The 23,134-nt window shown below is 38.3% G+C and overlaps 1 protein-coding gene across 1 annotated transcript in view; it reads right to left on the bottom strand.

Moving 5' to 3' along the window:
* Window positions 1-23,134, bottom strand: part of TAB3 (TGF-beta activated kinase 1 (MAP3K7) binding protein 3) — a 46,407-nt gene that overhangs the window by 8,938 nt on the left and 14,335 nt on the right. Inside the window, exons 2-5 of the mRNA XM_064151976.1 lie at window positions 9,640-9,828; window positions 6,343-7,795; window positions 3,339-3,499; window positions 1,109-1,202 (exon numbers count right to left, since the gene is read on the bottom strand). Coding sequence (XP_064008046.1) covers window positions 1,109-1,202; window positions 3,339-3,499; window positions 6,343-7,795; window positions 9,640-9,741 — 1,810 coding nt within the window. The 5' untranslated portion in view covers window positions 9,742-9,828. The remainder of the gene's footprint in view (window positions 1-1,108; window positions 1,203-3,338; window positions 3,500-6,342; window positions 7,796-9,639; window positions 9,829-23,134) is intronic.

The following is a 23,134-nucleotide window of genomic DNA, read 5'->3' as shown; positions in this document are numbered from 1 at the left end:
AAGTAGATTTCTGTTTGCCAGCTTCTTAGCCGCAACCTATAGTTCTAGTTTGTATTACTTGGAAAGAATCTTCATTACGGAGTACTTTATTTATTTGTTTATCTATTTTTATATTTGCTCTTGCAGAAGTCACTCTTTTAAGTCACCACTTTCTTCTAATTTAATTTAACTTGGCCAACAGCAATATTAGCAAGTCAAGTTTATAAAGTTGCAACTGAAAATGACACCTTTTAGAGTTGATGTTGATAATCAAAATTGAGTCCAAGTATGCACATTTAAGCACATACTCTATTAGAATCAGAGAATCATTTAGGTTGAAAAAGATTTTTAAGATCATCAAGTCCAACCTAACACTGCCAGTCTCACCTTAAAATTGTGTCCCTGCATGCCACTTCTATACATCTTTGAATACTTCCAGGGATAAGGATTCCACCACTTCCCCAGGCAGCCTGTTGCAGTGCTTGATAGCCCTTTCAGAAAAGAGACTTTTCCCAATATCCAATCTAAACCTCCCCTGGTTCAACTTAAGGTATCTTCCCTTTGTTCCTTGGTAGAAGTGATTGAAACCCACTTAGCTACACTTCCTTTCAGCTAGGTGTAGAAAGTAATACTGTCTCCTCTCTCCAGGCTAAACAATCCCAGTTTCTTCAGCTGCTCCTCATAAGATCTGTGCTCTAGACCCTTCACTAACTTTGTTATCCTCTAGACATGCTCCAGCAACTCAGTCTTTCCTGTAGCAACACCCTGAACACAGTAGTGGAGGTGTTGCCTCATCAGTTCTAAGTACAGAGGTATAATCCCTCCTCTAGACCAGTTTGCCACGCTGTGTCTGATACAGGCCAGGATGCTGTTGGCCGCATTAGCCATTTGGGCACTGCTGGCTCATATTCAGTTGGCTGTCGACCAACACCCCCAGGTGCCTTTCAACTGGGCAGCTTTCCAGACACTCTGTCTAACCCTGTAGCATTGCATGGGGTTTTTGTGACCCAAGTGCAGGACCTGGCACTTGGCCTTGCTGAACCTCATTCAACTGTCTTCGGCCCATCAGTTCAGCCCGTTCACATCCCTCCGTAGAGTCTCTCTACCCTCAAGCAGATCAATTCCATACCTCTAGATTGAAGGAGATCAACTTCTTTCAGTGTACAGTCAACATTTATCTGGAGCTGTCTGTTGAGGCTTCTCAGTCTGGTCATTTCCTCAGGCTAGAAAAAAGAACCCAATCATAACTGTGGGAAATTCAGCACCTTACACTGCTCTTTGTTAACAGTTTCAGAAAATTAGTATAGATGTATAGGTAAAGCACTGAAGAAAAGAAAAACAAAATCAAGATTTCACTGTCTGTCCCATTCCCCCTACCCAATTTATTCTCTCAGAGACATTTGAGGATGGAAACAAATCAAACACGAAAAAAATGAACACGTTAATTAAGAAGACATTGACACATCAAACTTCCTCAAGCTGTCAAGGCAGCAAAGCTGCACCTCCCACAGCTCCTCAGTCCTGTGCCCCAAGTCCACACTGACTCCCAAGATCCCAGCAGCACCAGCTCACTGCCCAAGGCTTTAAAATCACAGACCCATAAAATAATTTTGATTGGAAGAGACCTTTAAGATCTTTGAGTCCAACTATTAACCCAGCACTGCCAGGTCATCACTAAACCATGTCCCTCAGCACCACATGTCCATGGTTTTGAAACCTTTCTAAGGAGGGGACTCCACCACTGCCCTGGCCAGCCAGGGCCAGGCCTTGACAACCCTCAAGGGGAAGAAATTTTTCCTCATGTCCAACCTGAACCTCCCTTGGGGCAACTTGAAGTCCCACCAGAAGCTCACAAGTTTCAAAGAGGACACCAATGAGCCAACTTCTAATTGCTGAGGTTAAGCTTATAAAACCATATAAAAGTTGCAAAGTTCTGCATAAATTGAGGAATTGCTACAGAAGTTTACATCAAGATGAGCAGAAAGCAGAATATGACCTGCAGCTCACATCAGTTATTATTTGTTATAATGAAATACAGTTAGAACTTTATTTATTTGCACCACCCTAAGGAGCTCCAGCGTATCAAACCTTCTAGGCCAGTAATGCTGCAAGAGAGTAATTATTCTTAACAGAATAATCAGTTATTTAAGGCCATATATTTGCACATCATTAAGAGACTTTAAGTTACTGGAATGCAAAGTGTTCCTAATGTTTGCAGCAGTGATTATTAACATGTGTAGGAATAAACTACCTTATCCTAGATACATTCCAACATCACAGAGGCACAAAATCACAGAACATCTGAGGTTGGAAGGGACCTCTATAGGTCACTGGTCCAGTCCTCTGCCTAGATAGGAGACAGCTTTTGAATATCGCCAAAGGTGAAGGCTCCATAAGCTCCCTGGACAACTTGTGCCAGTGCTCAGTCAACCACACAGTAAGAAGTGACTGAAGCTCACACCTTTGCTAGTCTTAGTTTTATCACCTACATATTAAGATAAACTCTTCTTTTTGTCCTTGATGCTCTGTCCCAGATTGAACTCCAGATGAGCTACAGCTTTCCTTACCTTATCTTTACACACCCAGACAGTGCCTCTATATTCCTTTCAGGAAAGTATATGCCAGATGCTGCCTTGAGACAGGTGAGACACACAGCAGCCTTTCTAGTTAAGCAGCTAACAGGCCCAAATATGCCTTCCAGCCTTCATCTGTGTGCATCAATTATGTCAACACAGGAAGTCTGAGCTGATTTGACTAACGACTGCACAAAGTAGAAGCTATTTTTCAGTCAGCGGAATTATCTTATCAGAGCCATACAGATGTTTTGGCTACAGTCATTTGCAGGTGGAAGTCACATAGATAGGCAGAATCAACAAAGAAAGGAGGAGAGAGAGGTGACCATTGTTTGAGCTAACATCACCACTGAAAAGTCACTTGGCACAACCTGCACATATCAAATGGGAAATGGATTGTCTATGAGAAGCAACTAGTCAAACAACAAAATGCCTCAATAAAGGTATTTGCTGCAGAAGTGCCAAGCTGTATATGGCTTGGTCTCTTTCAATAGACTTGGAGATACACTTTTACAGGCTGCTAGGAAGTAAGTATCTATGCAGCTCTGTGGTCCAGAAAAGCACATGTATAGAAGTTTCAGAAATTCTGCTGTGAACACAACTTGGACACATATATGTTTCCTACATTATAGGAACTGTCTTACAAGCAGCCAAGAATGTATGAAAAGTCATCTTCAAAGACTAAAGATCCTATTTCCCCAAATAATTGTTTGTATAAATACTCAGTTCATGAAAATGGAAAAAATAAATTTGTATCTTGAATTAAAATACTAACAAATTGCTTACTGTTGGAATTGCAGTTGTACAGCTAACTCTTCGAAGACGCCTCTGCATTAGATCATGCTCCATACCATTGACTTCAGCTTTCAAGCGTTCAAGCTCTTCTTTCTCAAGCTTCAGTTCCTTTGCTAATCTCTCCATCCTTGCTCGTTGATGTAACAGCAAGGCTAACGTTTTACATAGAAGAAATAGTTATTAACACATTAAAAAAAGGGTACTGACAAAAAAATGAATTCCAGAGGTCTGATCAGAAGGTAACACACTTTGTATCTGCTACTCAGTAGCAGCTGACATGCTAGCCTTGAGACTTTAGTCACATCAGTCTTGAATTGTTTTTTAAACTGCCATTACAGACTATGCTGCAACAACTTCAGCCTTTTAAGAGTATCATAATTCTCAATATTATAAATTCTCCAATGCTCAAAGGCAAAAATATAGAACTACAATAAAACAGACAAAAGAATCTAGAAAACAAAAAGTGGAGGCAGCTCAAGTGCTTCAGTCTTCCATTCCACAATAGAGCTGATTCACTGCTCTCTAACCTCTCCCTGCTGTTAATCATTCTGTCACAGTTTTGTCATGACACTGAAATTATGACTCTCAATCACAAACTGATGTTGGGCTCCCAGAGGGCTGGCACTGAAAGAATTCTGGCCACCGAGAAAATAATATTCCACTTCTGCAGGAAAAGTGTTTCTCAGTTATTTCATCATGATACAAAACTGACCAAGTTAGTCGATGCCATGCTTAGCACTTCCTGACCTAGCTTGTTTTGACCTGATTAAACTCTACAAGGACATAGAAAAAGAAGATAAATTTGCTCTGTTTTCAAGACAGGCATGCTGCTCATATAACAACATTCACATGTATGAAGATATTGTAGGATCTGCAAAATACTATTTCATACAAAGCACCAGCCAGCACCTCTTTTCTTCACCCCATTTAACTATCTTTGTACCCTTTTCTTTACCCCATCCAAAACAGGCAAAGAAAAACAGTTATCATCTCAGGAATATTTGCATACCAGCTAAAAAAAAAACAACAACCAAAAGAAGTTAGAAAAATAACCAACAATAAAATAAAATACATCCTACTAGAGGAAGACAAAACACCTCCCACCCCCACTCAACAGCATAAAAATAACAATGTTTTTTTATCACATGTCAATATTCTGTGAAAAAAAAATGCACAGGATTGGATTTTGTATGGATCAACCAATTCATGGCCAAAGAATAAACACTGCTAATCCCATCAAAAACTAACATCAGATGTTTTTGTATTACAGGCACTAGTGTTACTGAACAGAGCTGTTCTCTGTTTTTTCAAGTCATGTAAGCCATCCATGGACAGTTTAAAACAGTGCAAAATTAAAGCAGAGATACCAGGCAGAACTTTGTCTTTGTGTGAGTCCTCCAACTTCACATCTGATATTACTACATTACGTAGCTTTGCATTATACTCCTGGACAACCCATCACATGTGACTCACTACCAAGAGCAGTGGAAGTACAGATACCAGAAGAGAGTTTTGGTAATGCTTGTCACAACAGCTAATATTGAAAAGAAAATTACAGAAACACATTCCCTATATGAAGCTCTTAAATATACTCCTCTTTATGACTCCTTTGGGGTTGTAATGAACATAATGCTTATTTTGTACAATTTATTTCTATCGAGAGTTCAGAGTGCAGCAATGCTATAGGCTATAATAAAGTCTGAGCAATGGTAGGTATTGCTACAACACCAGATGCTCCAAAAAAGCACATGCTAACTAGCTTTATGGGGTTTGTTTTCCAAATGCATAAATCTAGTCAAAGATATAAAGGCAAGACAGTATTTCTGTGTTTCAGAATGGGTTTTTCTCAGTTATGTGAAGCTACTTATAGTTTTGTTGTTTAACTGACAAGCTTTAATGAAGCTGTAAAAGGAACACTAGAAAACAAAGTACATTGCCTAGGAGTCACAGACCTACCCATGTTTGTTCTCTGTAAATAACATTTCTAATTGGGCCTATCAGGTACAGCACAGCTCAAAAGACACAAAGCTAAATAAGAAATCAGGAACTACATGCAGAGCAGCATCATAACCATTATTTCAGCTCTGTGAATTGAAAGGAAGTCTGGAAGGAACTGTGGAGGAACCTGCTCTTTTCCAAACAAACTCAGAAACAAAGCACAATCTCTAAATAATTGCTGCTAATTATCATTCTGTCATTACCCCAAATAACTGAACACTTGCAGATGAGTTCATTTGCTCAATTCTAAATGTTTCAAATCTATAAAGCAGATTGCTCTGAGAAAAAACAGTTCTCAGAAAAAGGTTAGATTTCACCATTTTTATGTTGTGTTTAGTTTTCTTAAACTAAATTGCTTTATTCGTCACTTACATATGGCATTAAGACTAAAGACCTTCTATCCTTTTGCAGCAGAATGCACATCCTACAATTTGTCTGCCAATCTCTCCTCTTTGAAAACTCAACTACTTAAGTTCTTCAAAATAATGATTTTAATACATTTCAAACCAAATGTATTATTTCTGTTGACATTCAAAGTCATTTTTGCTACAATCCTACCTTGCTTTCCTCTTTCACTTAATATTCTTCAGTTTAAACCAAACAAATTAGATTCAAATTCCCTGCAGAAGTTAGGTTTTATACAGAGCAAATGAAAAAAAAATAGGTAAAATCCACATGTAAATTTCTGACACAGTTCTTTGATGCAGAATTTATAAACTGGACAAACAGTATACAAACATAACCACTTGCTCTTTTTTAAGAAACTTCCCTAACATCAAAACATGACACCTTTAATACATTAAGAAATTCTGAGGTTCTTAAAACTGGCATTTGGCAAATTTTTTTTTTAGAAAAATCGGAACAAACTCATTAGATGATTTTTGGTGCAATTTCTATGCTTCTCTGTACAGATTCAAAAATTCTCAATTAGTAACTAGTAAAAATCAAGCTGAAAATGCATTTTATAGTAACAGGATTTGCAGCATGAAACATTTACCTTGAGTGTAAGCATAGTCGTCTGATCCAGAACTAGAACTTCTCTGATACTTATGGCTTCCTTTTTCTCCTCCAGATCCTGGGATTACAGAAATAGGCTGAATAGGTTCTGGTGCTGCAGAACGCTCTTCTTGGTCCACTAAATTTAAAAGATTCTCAGTCGGTGCTCGCCCTACTGTGATTTTAAAAATGGTTGGGTTTGGCTGAGATACCATTACCCGAGGAGACTGTGTTGGTGCACCTGTAGGTCCAGTTGGTTGAGTGTAGGTAATATATACTGGATTAACACTAAATGGAGGTTTGGGTTGACCTGACATACCTCTTGATGGAGAGCTTGAAGGAGGAGTAGTGGGTGTATACAGTGGGTGCTGGTTTCGTTGAGATGGTTGATTACTTATTGGTGAAGGACTTCGGTTCATTGCAGTCCCAGGTCTTTGTGGTGGCTCAACTGTAATTTCTATTTTATTCATGGAACCTTTGGATAAACTAGGTCCAGCAAAAGGAGGAAGATACGATACAGAGTGACCGCCTTGTTTTTGAAAAGTCTGGGAAGCTTGCTGATATGGATGGGGTGGGACAGTTGAAGGACTGGGAGGCATGAAAACGTGTGAACTCTGATGACTCAACTGAGGAGGCTGAACTTGGTGTTGAGGAGAGCCAAAGGGAGACGGACACTGGGATGCCGGTGGTGATCGAAAAGCTGACTGAGGGATCTGAGCTTGTTTAGGAGAATACTGAGAAGGTTGATAGTTCTGTTGATGTGGATACACAGGTAGAGGACGGGGAGTATAATGTGGAACTGGGCCCTGTGGCGACGAATGCCACTGTGTATTTTGAGGAGTCTGTCGTCCTGAAGAACTCTGAGATGTTTGTCTTATATAAATAGAGCCGGGAGTCCCATAAAGATTGCTTGGAATCTGTGGAAGAATTTGTAGAGCTCTGGGTACACTCTGTCCAGAGGGGAGGTTTTGTGATACTGTAACAGTAATGGGATTTGTACTGTACCGAGGTATGTGCATATACGTGGGAGGAGGGCCTTGCATAGCAGATGTGTTCATTCCTGGTTGTATGGAAGATGGCTGAGGAGGTGGCTGTGGAGGAGGAGTAGCTGCATTTCTATTCTGGTCATTCATGAAAAAAGGATTGTAACTAGGAGAAGCTGCCACAACAGCAGGAGCAGAATGTGGTTCTTGAACTAAGCATATCAGCTGTTTACCTGCTGTGCGTTGTGGATCAATATGTCCATCGCTTGAACTGTGTACCAGTGTACGACCACCATTAAGTTGAGCTCCATCCCCTGCTTGATAGCTGGTATGAGGATGAATACCCAGATTAATGTGCAAAAGGCTATTCCTATTCATTCTGGTGTCATCGGGGCTATGGTACTCCATATACAAGTATTTGTTGCTCTCCTGTGCAAGGGCTCGACAACAGGCATCTAGGTTGTTATTGTTCTAGGAGTAAGAATGGACAACTATTATTGTCAAACAGCAGAGAAAAAGCCACTGCATTCAACTGAAGCTGCAACCAAGCCTAGCTTGAACATGACTAGGGATAACATTTCATAGACCTGAAGTCTGAAATTGAGGTAACATCTACAAAGTCATAAAATACAAAACAGTCCACTGCTCAACACCACATCCAGCAAAATGCTATGGTAGCACTAACTCCAGTGCTTGACTGAAAAAAAGTCAAGTCCAGGTTTGGGGAAAGCAATGGTTAGATCTCTTGGCGTCTTCTGGAGGAACAGAACACAAATCAAATCAAACCGGATCAAATTGTAAGCTCTGGAAAGTCAAAACAAAAAGGAAATGACATCTTAATGTTCACCTGTTTCCTGTTTTTGCCTTTATCTGACTATTTCTCTTTACTTGAAAGTTTAAAAGCTTCTCTCAGTAGTACAGAATCTAGGGCCTTAAAAATTAAGTCAGAGTAAGTAGTGCTTGAAGAAGTAGTCAGCAACTCCAGAAAGTGCTTCACAATTCTGACATAATTTCAACCGCCTTCAAGAATTTCAGGCTCAAGGCTAAAAAAAGGTTTATTCATGTATAAATCAAACCAAAAGTATAACAGGGAATATAATTTCCCTTCTTCCTTTCTCCACTCATTTTAGCTTAACCTACTCTTGTTAAAAAAAAACAAACCACCAAAAATGAATGACAGCTTTTTCCAAGAGTACAATCACTAAAAGTATTCCAGACTCTGGAATTTTTTTCCTCCCCAGTTCTCATACAGTAGCCTGTACCAGCTATGATTCAAGTGTTAATTTAAATAATAGTTTTTTAAAAAAAGTCACAGACTTAAACAGCTTGGAAAAGACCTTCAAGATCACCAAGTTCAACCTATTACCCAACATCGCCTAATCAGCTGAATCATGGCACTATGCACCACTTCCAGTCTCTTTTAAACACTTCCAGGGACAGTGACTCCACTACCTCCTGGGGCAGCCCATTCCAATGGCATTCCAATCACTTTAAGTTCAATTTCATCTGGCCCTCAGCATCCTAACTTTGTCACATGTGACCCAAGACTGGCACTTCTTGTGACAAACAGCACCTTCTGACAGAACAAGAATGCACGTATTCATAATACACACCTCCTTAGTGCACTAAGATTACCATTCTAAGGAATATAAATTAGTAATGGTTTCACTTCTAAACACTATCACTATATAAAGTCCTCTTGCAACATCATTTCCAACAGCCTATCCACTGGTTGAGAAGTTAGTTACATTTCTTTTGAAATTACTTTGAAAAATTATTATATGTGTTCATTTACTACCATTTTCAATTTGTGAATCTAGATAAAGAGGGAAGGAAGAATCAGAAAGGAAAACAAACAAACAAACAAAAAAAAACCCTGCCACCTGACCTGGAAACAGTAAAAATAAAGCAAGAAATCCTTGGAGAGCTGTGGCAAACAGATGCCATGAAGACAGAGAATCTAGATTCCTATCTAAAGCCAGATCCTTATCTTGGAAGAAGGATTTATTGTTTGCTAAAATCTTCTCCAGCACATATATGTCATTAATGCAGCCATCATCAATAACCATCCCATTAGCTACTTCCCTTAGACCCTGTATGCATACAGTCACAGGTCACACAGACAAGGAGGAATAGTCAGTCAGGCATCCCCTTCCCCATCAAGTAAGTCAAGAATGATAAAATCTTATGTACATAAAAGATGGGGCAAAAATGCTAGTAGTGGAATCTTCCAGAGTAGAATTTACACTTACAGAGAAGAATTTTCATACTACAAGAATAAAATACACAGACTCTTAAAAAATCTTTTACCATACCTGAAGCATGCACTGAGATACCACCCCTTCAGGTATCTCAGGGAAACGTTGTCGGAGATCATGGAGTACCTGCACATCAAGTTGTTGACTGCCCTGCGCCATGCCAGATCGATGATGTTCCAGATTACCAAAAAGTGGAAGTCAACAGACCTTCCATTGATTACGGTCTTCTGAGGCTTCTGGCATTTTCTGTAAGAAAGAAAGCACAATAGATCATTTTGTAAGTCATCACAGCAGTCTTCCCTCCTTCCCCAGCTGCATGTGTAAAAGAATTACTGTATTACATATTCAGGTCTAGGTATCAATCTCAAACTCTAAGGTTAAAACACTTATTGTAGCTATGTCCACGTGTAATTTCATTGGAATCTGCTAGTTCAGGTCTTTTACACAGGCTCACTGTGCTAACACGTAGGCACAACCTGAATCCATCTGATTTGCATAGAATGGAACTGCTACACATTTATTCCCAGTAAAATCCTGAAGAGCTTATAGACAAGTCCAAGGTTATCACAAAGCACACACATCTTTGTCATTTACAACATGCTAGAAATTACAGACTGGAAACCAAGTAGCACAATTATCCAAAAATACTCCTCTAGCAATAGAGCTTAGATTCTTGCCTCTTTACAGGACTACAAATCCAAGAAGTTGGAAGTAATTTTTGTGAAAAACAGCAAGACTTAAACAGAATTTAATGAGTCCTTTTTAGTATTACGATAAGCAGCTACTAAAGATTATTTTAAAGCAGATATGCTATTCAAAGGAGTATCAGTGACAAAAATCCTTCCATTTCAGAATTCTTGTATTCAACAGCAAAAAGATTCTATCTGAACTTCAATATCCAAGGAGTATTAGAAGGCAAATACAGTCTGAGTCAACAAATGCTTTCCTTGCCTGTGATTTATGATCTCAGCAGTAATCAAAAGGTAGCTGAAATTTAAGTAAAGAATCACAGATTTTGCATGAAGGTGTTGCCTGACACAATGTCACAGCTCTGGTTAGCAACAGAGGGGGGCGGGGGTTGTGCTAAAATTCAGATAATCCCCTTGGAGTAAATAAAGGTGAACTGATGCCAAATGGCTGTTGAATTTGGTTTATTATATTGGACTGGAGCAGAGGGAAAATGGGAAGGAAAAGGATAGGAAAAATACAGAGGAAGAAAGAGAGGCAGAGACAGTAAGGAGTAAAAGGAAGAGACATCACTATTCTCTGGGTGCAGGGAGAATTATCACGGGAACAGTTCCAGGAGGAATGGAGGCTCCTCCCAGGCCGCCCCCAGGAGGGAGTGGTGCAGTGAGGTGGGCTGTGCAGAACAGAGCTGTCGTGCCCGCTGCAAAACACGTGGATGCCTGGAAGCTGCCGTTCCCCCACCACCCTCTGCAGGGCAGGGACAGTGCCTCCAGCTGTGCAGAGTGCGAAGTGCACACTGGCCTTTCAGTGGCGCTGCTGCAGGGCAGGGACAGTGCCTCCAGCTGTGCAGAGTGCGAAGTGCACACTGGCCTTTCAGTGGCGCTGCTGCAGTGGTTTTAAAAGAAGGAAAGGCGAGAGCTCCAGCCTCCACAAAACCCACCTCTTTTAAACCAGGCTGTCAGGCCAGGACATGGCACACCCTGCTTAAGACAATAAAGCAACTGGTATCTCACGCACAGCCTCTGCAACACAACTATTACTCTTGAACTTCAAAAGCTTTCCCAGCATTACTGCTCAGCTGAATTCTTAACTGAAGCAAATGTAGTTCCATGCTCAAAAACAAAAATGCAAGCCAGATACCTGTAAAGTTGGTGTTCCAGTAATGTACTAGCTACTCAAACTCTTGGGTCTAAATCTTACTCAACTGTACAACCATGCTGCAATTCCAGGCAGCTTTTCACTTGCCAGCTCAATATCCAATAGCCATCTAGAGCAGTACAACACATCAGCGCAAACATGTATCATGAAAGTCTCTTAGTTTTCACAGGCAACAAAATAGAACATATACCTTCAATGAAATATAAAATGTTTGGTATATGCTAAAAATGCTTTCGTGGGTATTATTATTATGGAATATTTAATAACTACACTTTTTTTTCTTCCCCTCTTTCTAAATAGTACATCCTTTCTCTGAGAAGGGGCAAACAACCGCCACTGCCACAAAAATAGAAGTCAAGTTCATTCTGCTATCTGGCTACTTTGTATGTGGACAGATAACTGGCATTAATATTCATTAAAGAATACACATACTTAGAGGAAGGATTGTTCTCCATCATAGCCAATACATCCTAGTATCAAGTATTACACCTGTCACATTACACTCTCTCAAGATAAAAGAGACAAGTTTAAAGAACAGGGAGATGTGAGGATGATTCATCTGTCATTTAAGAAATATTACAATAAACTTACATTGTATAATCACAGTGCAGTTCTGGCCACTGCAGTCATGCTACACTCTTTATTTCAAAAGGAAGAAAGTTTTAACTGACTACAAGAGCCAGATGAAATTTTCTATCTGCAGTCACAGAAGGGGACATTTTATCAAATTTAGTTTTGCAAATGACAAGCAAATATCTTGCTTGCAGACTACCACAAGAATTCTCAAAGAAAACCTCTTGAGCTCTCTGTTTCTAGACAACTCTCCTTCTCCTGAGAAGCTGGAGATGAAGTGCAGTAACAGAGGAGTACCCTACTAGAATGAATTGCAGTCAAAAGTTCTGTAGAATAACAATGACAGTACCTAAAAATCTGGAATAGAAGATAGTAATGTTAAGAATTTCATTTGCATGAGCAAAAGCCTTTGCATCACTTCTCTCTTCAAATGCAAACTCAAATAATAAAACCACTAAGGCTGGAAAAGACCTTTAGGACCACTGAGTCCAACTGTAACCCAACTACCGTGACTACTCCTGAAGTACTTATCTACATGCTCCTTGAACACCTCCACAGGTGGTGACTCCACCACCTCCCTGGGCAGCCTGTTTCAACACCTCACCACTCTCTCATTTTCCTAATGTCCAATCTAAACCTCTCCCGGCATAACTTAAACCAATTTCCTCTCAACCTAAATGTAACATGGATAAGCAGGCTGAAGATCCACTAAAACCACTTCTCATAATCAAAATTAATAAAATAACAAATTAGTAATGTTTTTGATATTATTCTAAAGCTTCCTGAATATGTGGTAAGCAGAGGTGTAACACTCAACACAATTAAGATAAAATTCATAGCCAGTCAATAACTGCCAGAGTTCTCTTCTAAACACAAATGGATAACAAAAACTTCCAATTCTTGTTTTGAAGAGTTGAAGCTTTTAGCCTTTAGTTACACAGATAGCCTTGACAAGTCTATTAAAAACCCAAAATAATTGTCTTGAGAAGCATGAATACACAGTGACTCAGAACTCCTTGATTCCATGGCTACACTATTGTGGAAATGTGTCATTTTTTTAGTCAAGACCACAAAATTCATTATTGTCTTATCAAGGCAACCAGCATTTTGTTCCACCTATTGTCTAGAATTTTGTGCTGCCTTTTCTTCTTGAGATCAAGAGATCTTTCTTCTTGAGATCTTGACTCTTAGAGTGACTGCATATTTTTCACTGTAAACAGGCAGAAGCTGGCTAGAGTACAATACTTGCTTCCCATATAGTTCCATGGCAGCAGGGAGGTGGAAAAGCGAGTTGTTCAGAGACCCAAGAGTTTACAGTACATACTACACAGCTAAGATGCTTAAACAAGAACCCCTGATGAGTCTCAAGAGACTAAGAATGCAACCTTTCAAGCTTCTTTATTTCACAGCATGCATAACTTAAGGGACATGCTGAGATGCACTGCAACACCAACCTTAAAATTACTGGAAGTCCACTGAACTGACCACACCAAAAAAACAACCCAAAGTCACAAGGAAAGCAAGATGCTTCATCTGTAACTTGCAAAAATGGGTTGAAATGCATTTCACAAGGGTGGAAAAAATTCCTGTTGCTACATACACAGTAACTGCAAAAACAAAGGATATTGTTGCAGAATTGGTTCTGCTGTGTTAACACAGAGAGATGACCTTCGAATCCACTAGTGAAACTGAGAGATTATGCAAAGTATGACCCAAGTCCTAAACAAGTACACTAATCCATTTTTCACACCTTTTGCATGCTCAAATTGTATGTGCAGGAAACCAGTATTTTAAATTCAATCTTCTCTCCTCAAGCAATTTAAGTATCTTAGAAGTTAAGAAAATAGCTAACGGCTTCATCAATCAACTGATGTCTTCTTTTCTGAAAGAGTAAATTAATGAGTAGAATTACTATAGTCTTGATGCTCCCCACAGGTGTGTTCAAATACATACAGAAGGAAATTAATTTGTCTGCTATTTTTGAAGCACCAAATCACCCAAAATTAAGATATATGAATTATCAGTGATGAGATCAAAATGAAAAATAAATTAGGTCAATATAAACTATCTGGAAGATTATAAATTACGTGCTGGTGCAATTACAATGTATATAGCAACTGAAATAATTCCTAAGTGGACATCCAGAAAAGAATAAAGTTTCTCAGGCCTCAAATTAAAAGTTTATTGTTAAGAGTTTTATAACAACAGTTAGGACTTGAGAGATAACATGAAAACAAACAAACAAACAAACAAAAAACATAGGGAAAACCAAATCAGTTTATGAAAACAACTCCTAAAAAAGCACCTCACTTCTGTAAGTTTTATATAAGGTTCTTTCATAGAATCAAGCAGGTTGGAAGAGACCTCCAAGATCATCCAGTCAGAAATAAACCTATCTAAACATTTAGATTACCTGTATGAGAAAGCATAAATGAATTTAAATACAGCCTGGTAAAGAATATCAAATTTCCCTTCAAACACTACACAAATGTAACTCTTAAATCTCATTGTCACAACTTCTAATCAAATGCATGCTGATATTCACAGGTAAAAAGATGTACTGAATGGCATTCATATGAAATCAAGCCAATATTTGTATTTTTTTCCCCTCCTTGTTCTTTTCTTTTTGATCAAAGCATTAAAGATAAATTTTGGCTTTCAGATTTGCAAGTGAAGTAGACATTTTTTCACTCAAGCACTCATAAGGCAGCTCCTTCAAACATTTACCCTGATCTGACAGGCTTTTAGCCAAGAAGGAGGAAAAGGACTCAGAAAAACCTAGCAAAGGTGGATTGCTCTATTCTAAATAAAGTTTGCAAGAAAATGGCATGAAGATCCTATGAAATTTAGGTGAAGAAACCTGTAAAACAATATCAAATTCTTAACTATGGAATCTTTGGAACAGGAAGAAAAAAATATTAACATAAATCAGTAAGCTGAAATAAAAATGAACACATATAACTCCTCCACAAAAAAAAAAAAGTGACTTTGACTTTAGAACCATCTAAACTCACTTGCAATAAAATATGAAGTAGCAAATCCAATAAACAATTAAACAATCAAAATTTATGACAGTAATTCTTAATTGTCATCTGCTTAAATATCATTTACCAACATCAACACCACCTGTCTGTATTTGCTGCTGGTATTTATGCATAAGGCTGAGGAACACAGGTATCAGTGCTCCTCAGAATTTTATTCTTGTTTGGAGCCAAACAGAAGGGTGAGAGTAGTCTGGGTACCCTCCCTGAGCAGGAAATTTCCTTATTTCTCTGGTAGCAAATAGAGGGAGAACTGTGAAGTGTGATGGAAGCTGTAGCAGAGAGAGACACAAAACTCTAAATTTGCTTTCATTAATCCAGATGAATACAGAATTTTACTTTAACCAGAAGTAAATGAAAATGAGATCATGTCATTCATCAAATGGAAGAAAAAAAATAGTAACATCCTAACACTTATTTGTAATGACTTTACTAAAACATGCCACTTTGTTTTCAAACCCATGCCAGACTAAGTGGCTGCACAGCCTGAATTCTGAATCTGACATTTAAAATCTTTTGTTCTAAATTTCTTTCTTAAATGGAAAGAAGTTGTAAGTGCATCTTAAGAATCCTATTTCTTCTTGAGGTAGTGTCAACCCATGAGACATTTCTCTGGTCATGTTAGCTACATGTTAGCTCTTGAAATTGCTTTTTCGGTCTAATCATTGCATTTGCTGAAGTTTTTTAGGAATAAACAAATCTTTCTGAAAAAAAAAATGGCTCTATTCAGAAAAGCCTTTTAGAAGAACACATCATTCATGCTCAAAGCACAAAACCTCCTAGCATTACTAGACTTTCTTTTCACAGTAATATTACTAAAGTATACAGCAAGGTACACAAAGTGCTTAGCAAGTGAAAAAAAAAGAGGTTTTAGAGAGTACAGTTTTCCTAGTGTATAATTGAAAAAATTAGTTGATTATTAACTACTCCTTAGGACATTCATTTTTCATGACTACTTACTACTAGATTCCTAAATCGAGCAAGGCTTATACTACAGAAATAATCGTACCAAAAAGTCAGACAGGTATAAAACTTGAGTGTTCTCCTTTACCAGGCACAGCACATAACAGATTCTGCAAATACCCTATTATTTTCCCAGTGTGAAAATTATTTCATTTTACTACAACATTGTGGGAATTGTCTCCTGAACATGAAAATCACCTTGTGAATGTGATGATTACATTAAGAATGTGAGAAGTGTCTCAACAAAGAGGATAACATCCTGAACGACCTGCCTGATGTGTCAGCTTTGCCCACTTAGATAAAAATTGTCCAGTGTGGTGGAAGTCTAGGAGAGGGTGAGGTCACTCAGCACTGACCTCCGTGAGCCCATTCAGAAGCACCTGGAAGTCATAAGTGCATTGTAATGTGACAAGGCTGTGGAGCAGGTGGAGTTATGATGAATGAAGTAGGGCAATATAAGAACTCTGAGTTATGCCATCGTAGTGGTGGGGAATATCACTAGGAACATCATAGGGAACATCACAAGCTGGGGGACACCTAGGACATTTCAGGCTGGTGGCAGTAGCCCAGCTCCACCAAAGAAGGCCCTCCTCGGAGTGGTAATTATCTCTCCATCTCATGATCTCTTCATTCTCTCTGTCTCTCCCTTTTCCTTCTTCCTCTGTTTTGTTTGTAAGTAATATGTAGTCCCATTTTGATAGATAACTTTGTGTCTTAATTGCACTCACAAAAATGCTTAAAAGAACTGTGTCTCCTTCCCAGCTCCCAGATCAAGACAAACATAAAGATGTAAGCCACACTTAAAAGATTAGCCTACTTCCTGGAAGCACCTATATTAAACCCTGTAGCCCAAGAAAGACAGTGAAGACATTCCACCTCTCACAAAGTGATAATGTCATCTATTCCAGCCTCAGCACTGAAATTCAGCATAGTCCCAACCATTTATTATTCTTTGGGAATTAAACACTCAACAGTAACAAAGAGAACAGAAACCCTACAACATTACCCAAATTACTCACTTGGGCAACTTAAGTCACTAGAAACTATCTTACTGGAAAAGTATGTAAAAGTTATTACTTACATACACACATTTGTAAATTGAAAACTATTCAGTGAATTACCTGTTTGTTACAGGTTCTTCAATGAAATTACCATATAAGCAAGGACTGCTTAGGGTATAGATGTCAATTTATCTTCTAGAATAGATGTGAACAAACTTCCACTGGCTCTAGAGTCATGTAGAGATTTGGCTGCTGTTCACCAAGGATACCAAGATATACTGCATGTGAGGCAGCATGAAAATGCAGTGAGATCAGTTGTAGTGTTACAACTCACAGACAACTAAAGAGCTTTCTCTACCTTTCTTCTCACTCCAGTCAATGAAGCTGAGCTAATTCAACCTAATAGATTTAAAAAACAAAACCCAGAAACAAAAAGAAAAACCCCAAACCAAACCCATGAAAATACAAACCCGCAAAACCAAGTAACAACAACAAAAAAATCCAAACTTTTAATTCATTTAGTACACATTCTTTGCACAATGGATACCCCACTGAATATCATGCCACTGTGGAAATGAAGGGGAAAAAAAGGAGGAAAAGGGAAAAGGATAGAGGACCAGAAATAACACCTTGCTCTTTTCAGCACAGATTCATCAGTTAAAGCTGTAACAAAAATGCACTTTCAGCTAAAGCAAACAGACTAGAAGAACCAAAGCCGTTCTTGTGTGAACAGCATTAAATAACAATGTTGATTTTGTCAAGTGCTGTCAATACCGGAGTCAGAGGTTGTGTCTCTGCAAGAACACCATCAGCTGATCTCAGAAGGTAACACCATCAGCAGTAGGCTGAAACTGAAACTACTTCAAACTCCACGTCACTTCCCCACAGTCCATGCAATAGTGTTCTCCACAGAAATGCTTTCTGAAAACTACAACAGACCAACTAATTGTAGGTAGCCAGCTCTGTATCAGTGATACAATGATACCTTCTACATTTATGATCTCTGTTGACACGTAGATTACATGCTTCCCAAGCCTAGAATACCCTCCATACGCTGCATACCTATGGTAAAACTTGAGATGACAAGAAGGGAATTAGCTCAGCCAACAGATTTAGAAAGCATATTATTAGACAAGGTATCAGTATCTTTTGTTTTTCACCTAACACCATGCCTTTAGGAGATAAATGACTGTGGCCAAAGTCTACACTAGTAGATCACATTCCAATTGTGCATTTCAATACTGAAGGAGAAGTTAAGGTGCATAGTTACTGTGGTGCTTCCAACAATGCATGCAAACACACAGCAGAAAAGCTGCTAAACAGTAAGAGTTCTGTAAATAAACTTGCATAAACCCATTAAATTTGAAGATGATCATTCAAACAGAGCTGCTTCACACGAAGGATTAACTAAGGAAAAACATAGGTTTTAACATCCCAGCCCACACACACCTACTATTTAATAGGCACCTGTAGTAATTTATAGCCTTGTAAACATGTCCAGCATGTGACCTAACTGCAGATACAATCACGTAATCTCACCTCTAATCCTTGAGCAGCCTCTGGAACCACTGCAGTGTTAAACTCAAAGGTGCCTGTTGTAGAATACTACACTGAATGCAAATGGTTTAATCATCATGCTAAGCTGATACTGGGAATAATAAAGAGAACAGTTTTGTACACTGATTTTCCTTTAACCACTCAAAACCAATTAACTCATCTCACATCTGAACACTCAAGTCAATCCAGATAAAACTCTGGATTGCTTTTGCAGCAAAGGAAGGCAAATCCTTTTATGGTGGCATGAGATCCTTATAAAGATTTGCTAGTGGGAATATCTTAAAATCTCAGAGATACGAAACAGTGAACTGTTGCAGCAGTGCCAAGAAAGCAATATTTTCTCACAACCATCTTCAGTCATACACTCACTCTGTATGGCAAAAACCCAAAGATTACTTTTCCCCTGCAACTGTCTGGCTAAAACAATTTTTAGAACTACATATAGCTCATAATGAGTCTCCTAACTCACAAATCATGACAACTATTTGGCTTTTTTACTTACAAAGTACTATATCCCACAGTTTTGGAACTGTAGTGCTTCAGAGAGTAGAAAAGATACATCCAATAGAACTTTAAGACATTTTGTTAATTCATACAGACAGATAAAGTTTAACAAAGCAAATCAGAAGTGGTCAGTATTTGAAGTTGAGCCTAAGCTCAACTGTATGCTACTGTCACTGCTCTGAATGAATGGCTATGTCAGTAAAAATGCAACTTCATGGTAAGCTGTCCTATGAGGAATGTTTGTTCATTCACTTGTATAAAAAGCTCCTGAAAGTATCCAGAAAGCTCCTGGATAGTAGGAAGGCAATCTAAAGCCCAAGGAAGAGGTATACAACAAAATAAAACTAAGAAATGAAGCTGTCATGCAATTCTGCTGCCCAGTTGGTCTCTGGTTTATGGTAGTTACACAAGCTCACCTGACAATTCTTGGTTTGATATCTCTATATTCAGCCATACAGTGGTTACACAGCCATATAATAGTTGCACAGATGTGTCATTTGATGGCCTAGAACAGTTCAGAATACTGAAATGGAACTTAATTCATTGAAGCCAGCATGATGAGAATATTCATCTCACACTGATGAAATGATAATGTAAAACAATGAAAACATACCATCTATTGTTTGTAGTTTCCTCTTTTTTTTTGTTTGGGGAAGCTAGAGCAAAGGTTGTTGGGTTTGGGTTTTTTTTGCTCTTACTAGCTTAAATTTAAGCAATGATGAATTTTATCCGTGTTTGAAAAAAATTTCCACAGATTTTATAGAAGAGGAATATTGTGATATGATATAGTGTGACTTTGTAACACAAAAGCAATATGCAATTCTGAGGTTGGAGAAATCTGGATGGAGAAAATCCGTTTTTTGCATCATGGTGACACTGCCCAGAAATAAGATTCAAGCATAATGATGTTTCATCTGTGGTCTGTTAATGATACAAGTTGTTAGTAAAATGAAAGAATATCATAATGAAGCACTGTTCCCTTTTAAGCATGTATTCTGTGTTGCTTTATGTGCTTTCCCCCTTTTCATTACTCCCCTCCTTTTCATTACTCTTTACAAAGCTCTACAAAGTTCTAACACTCTCAAAAATGAGCCAAATATTATTCTAGATACTGGAAATTAAACTTTAGGGAAAACTGAGCTAAAAATATCTGCAAAAATACTGAACTATTAATACACAAATTACTCCAGAAAGTGAGCTTCCTTCTCAGAAGCATGAGATTAACATTTCTCAAAGAAGAAAAGTCTCTGAATATTGCTATGGACTAAGAATTATCTGCAGCTCACCAGTCTTAATCTTGAACAGCTCAACGAGAATTTAACACTGTGCCATCCTAACAGATATTTGGTAGCTCCTACACAAGGTGATTCTCAGCATTAGCTCCTGCTCCTACATCATTAAGTCATTGATACATGTTTAATTTGACTGTAAGACATCCAGAACAGGCTTTGTTGTAAGATATAGTTATACCAGTCAAAATACAATGATGACTTCCACAAAATGTAAAACTGCACTTACTTGTGCCTGTCTTCAGAGCAGTAAGTATTCACTAAACCCCTAAGTTCTAAAAAGTCACAGTTTAAAAATATATGAACCAAACTGTTATTTGCTTTACCCACACAGAACTTGTAAGATTGCAGAGTTAACATCACTCATAAATCAACTTTTACACATTCAAATGGCTATTCATATAATTAGCTTAAACGTCTAATTTTTCTTCACCTCACTTTGACTTGGGCTTCCCCCTATTAAAAACATGTGCTCTAAATGAAGTAATTGCTATCAATAAATCTGAAATAGTCCATTTGCAGAGTAAAAGCAACATAATCCCCCACACAGTCATCTGAGCCTGATGATCTTTCCATAAAAGGCACAATGCTGCACTTCATGCATTCAGGGCCATACCATCTGAATTTTCAACCAGTTTTTTACTTGGATGGGTCAGCAAACAATTTTACAGGGAAGTAAAAGTTTGACCATCCTCCCAGAGTCAGATGAAGCTGTGCTAAGGGACAGGAGCAGACAGCATTTATACACTTGGTCTTATATTCTCATTTCCATGCATCAATTTAAAAATAATTGTAAGACATATTTATACCTGTAAACAAATACTAATTTTCCTGCAGAGATAAAAGGAGATAATAACTAGCATTATGTTCTATTTAAATGACCTGTGCAAGTTAATTAGTAGTCCATCTAACTGATGGCAGTGCAAAACCCAACACATATTGCAGACTGGCAGCATACAATGTTCACTACAACTCTCATACCCAAGAAGACCAGTTGGAAAAGAAAACAGAACAGTACCAGTGAGCAAGAACACTTATACAGCAGTGGTTCCAGCTTGACTACTACTAGCCTCTTCTCACTTTGGCCACCTTGAACCAGAAGAGAAACCCTGGATTACCAAAAAAGTGAGCTTTAGTAAAGAGATGAGAAAACCTCATTTTGGGATCCACAACAAACATAAACTGAGGAAACAGAGAAGTGGCCAGGCCAGTCACAAAACTAAGGAAAAGAAATGAGGAAGAGTAGATACAGGGGAAAAAAAAATAGAGTAAGAATCAATACAGAGCAATGCAGAAAATTATCAACAGTATAGAGAAATGCAAACTACATACCCCTCTACTTTTGAAGTTCTGAATTAAGCTTTGGTGGCCTGGCTGTGTAATTTCTTTGGCATGACTAATTGCTATAGAATATAGTGGACAAATTAAGCAGCATGCATGTATTTTCTATCATTTCAGAAGACTTTGTTAAGATAAGGAACTGTAACATGTTTCTTGCCTATTTTGTGGTACCTTCTGATAAGTTTTTGTATGAATACCCACCCACAAGGGTGTCACAAAAAGGCCATGAGACTAGGCAAAACATTTTATTTATTTCATCTATATGTTTATTCCAAAGCAACATATTAATACATTGAGGTTACCTATAATTATATGTGTACTTAGATACTTGAGTGCATGCCATAACTGAAGAACTCAATTTCCCAGCAGAACAGCAAAGATACTTTAAAGCAAAAACTTCATCTGACACCAACATATATAATTATATATACATACATGTACATAGCTATGTATATATGTGGATGTCATAAGCTCTACATTAAGCTTTTCCTTTTTTCTTTTTTTTGTTTTAATTTCCCCTTCCAGGGAAAGAGAAGTGTCTAAAACATAGAATCGAGTAGGTTGGAAGAGACCTCCAAGATCAGCCAGTCCAACCTATCACCCAGCTCTATCCAGTCAACCAGACCATGGCACTAAGTGCCTCATCCAGGCTTTTCTTCAACACCTCCAGAGACGGCAACTCCACCACCTCCCTGGGCAGCCCATTCCAATGGCAAATCACTTTCCCAAGGTAATGTTTAAACAACTAACACTCAGATAAAGCTGTAGCTGCCCTGTCTGTGGAAGTGCTTCAATGGCAAATCTCCATGAGGAAGACTAGACATCTCAAACCCAACAAGTAGAAGTAGTACAAGTCAAGAAAAGATAACAGGTGACCAGAATATAAATACAGTTCATCCTAAAATGCACTGATGTATTCCTGCCTAAATTCTTGTGTAGCTTCAAAAGATGTGACAGTATCCAATACCTTTATTTGATAAAAAGCTTTAGAGCATCCTCTTCCTTATAGAGAGCCTGGCACCACATAAGGTGTTTTAAAATCAGTGACAGCAGGCTGAGAAACTATAGATAGCAACACTAAAAGGGCAGCCATCAATGCTGAACTTTCACATAAATTATGTTAATTTCAAATAACTTTGATGATATTCTGTGTGCTCTGGGCAAAGGACAGGGATGGAACTGATTTTTCTAATGACTTAACTTAGAAGCTTTATGAATTATAGTCACTCACAGGTCACATATTGCCTACAAAAAGTCATTCTAAAGACCCCAATTCTACCTCTCCCTCACAAGCCTTCAGTCATGACTTTGGTAGATTAAGAAGAACTATGTTTTCAGTCCTGACATTGGCTATAAAGGCAGGTTATCAGTCATAGTATTTGTTTATTTTTGTTGGCTGGGTACAAGGCCAGAAAATTTCAGATCCAAGTGATGAGAC

Source organism: Pogoniulus pusillus, chromosome 12 (genome assembly GCF_015220805.1).
Source record: "Pogoniulus pusillus isolate bPogPus1 chromosome 12, bPogPus1.pri, whole genome shotgun sequence".
Taxonomy (NCBI): Eukaryota; Metazoa; Chordata; class Aves; order Piciformes; family Lybiidae; genus Pogoniulus; species Pogoniulus pusillus.
Note: the sequence above shows the minus strand (reverse complement) of the source record. Positions and strands in the feature narration are given on the sequence as shown.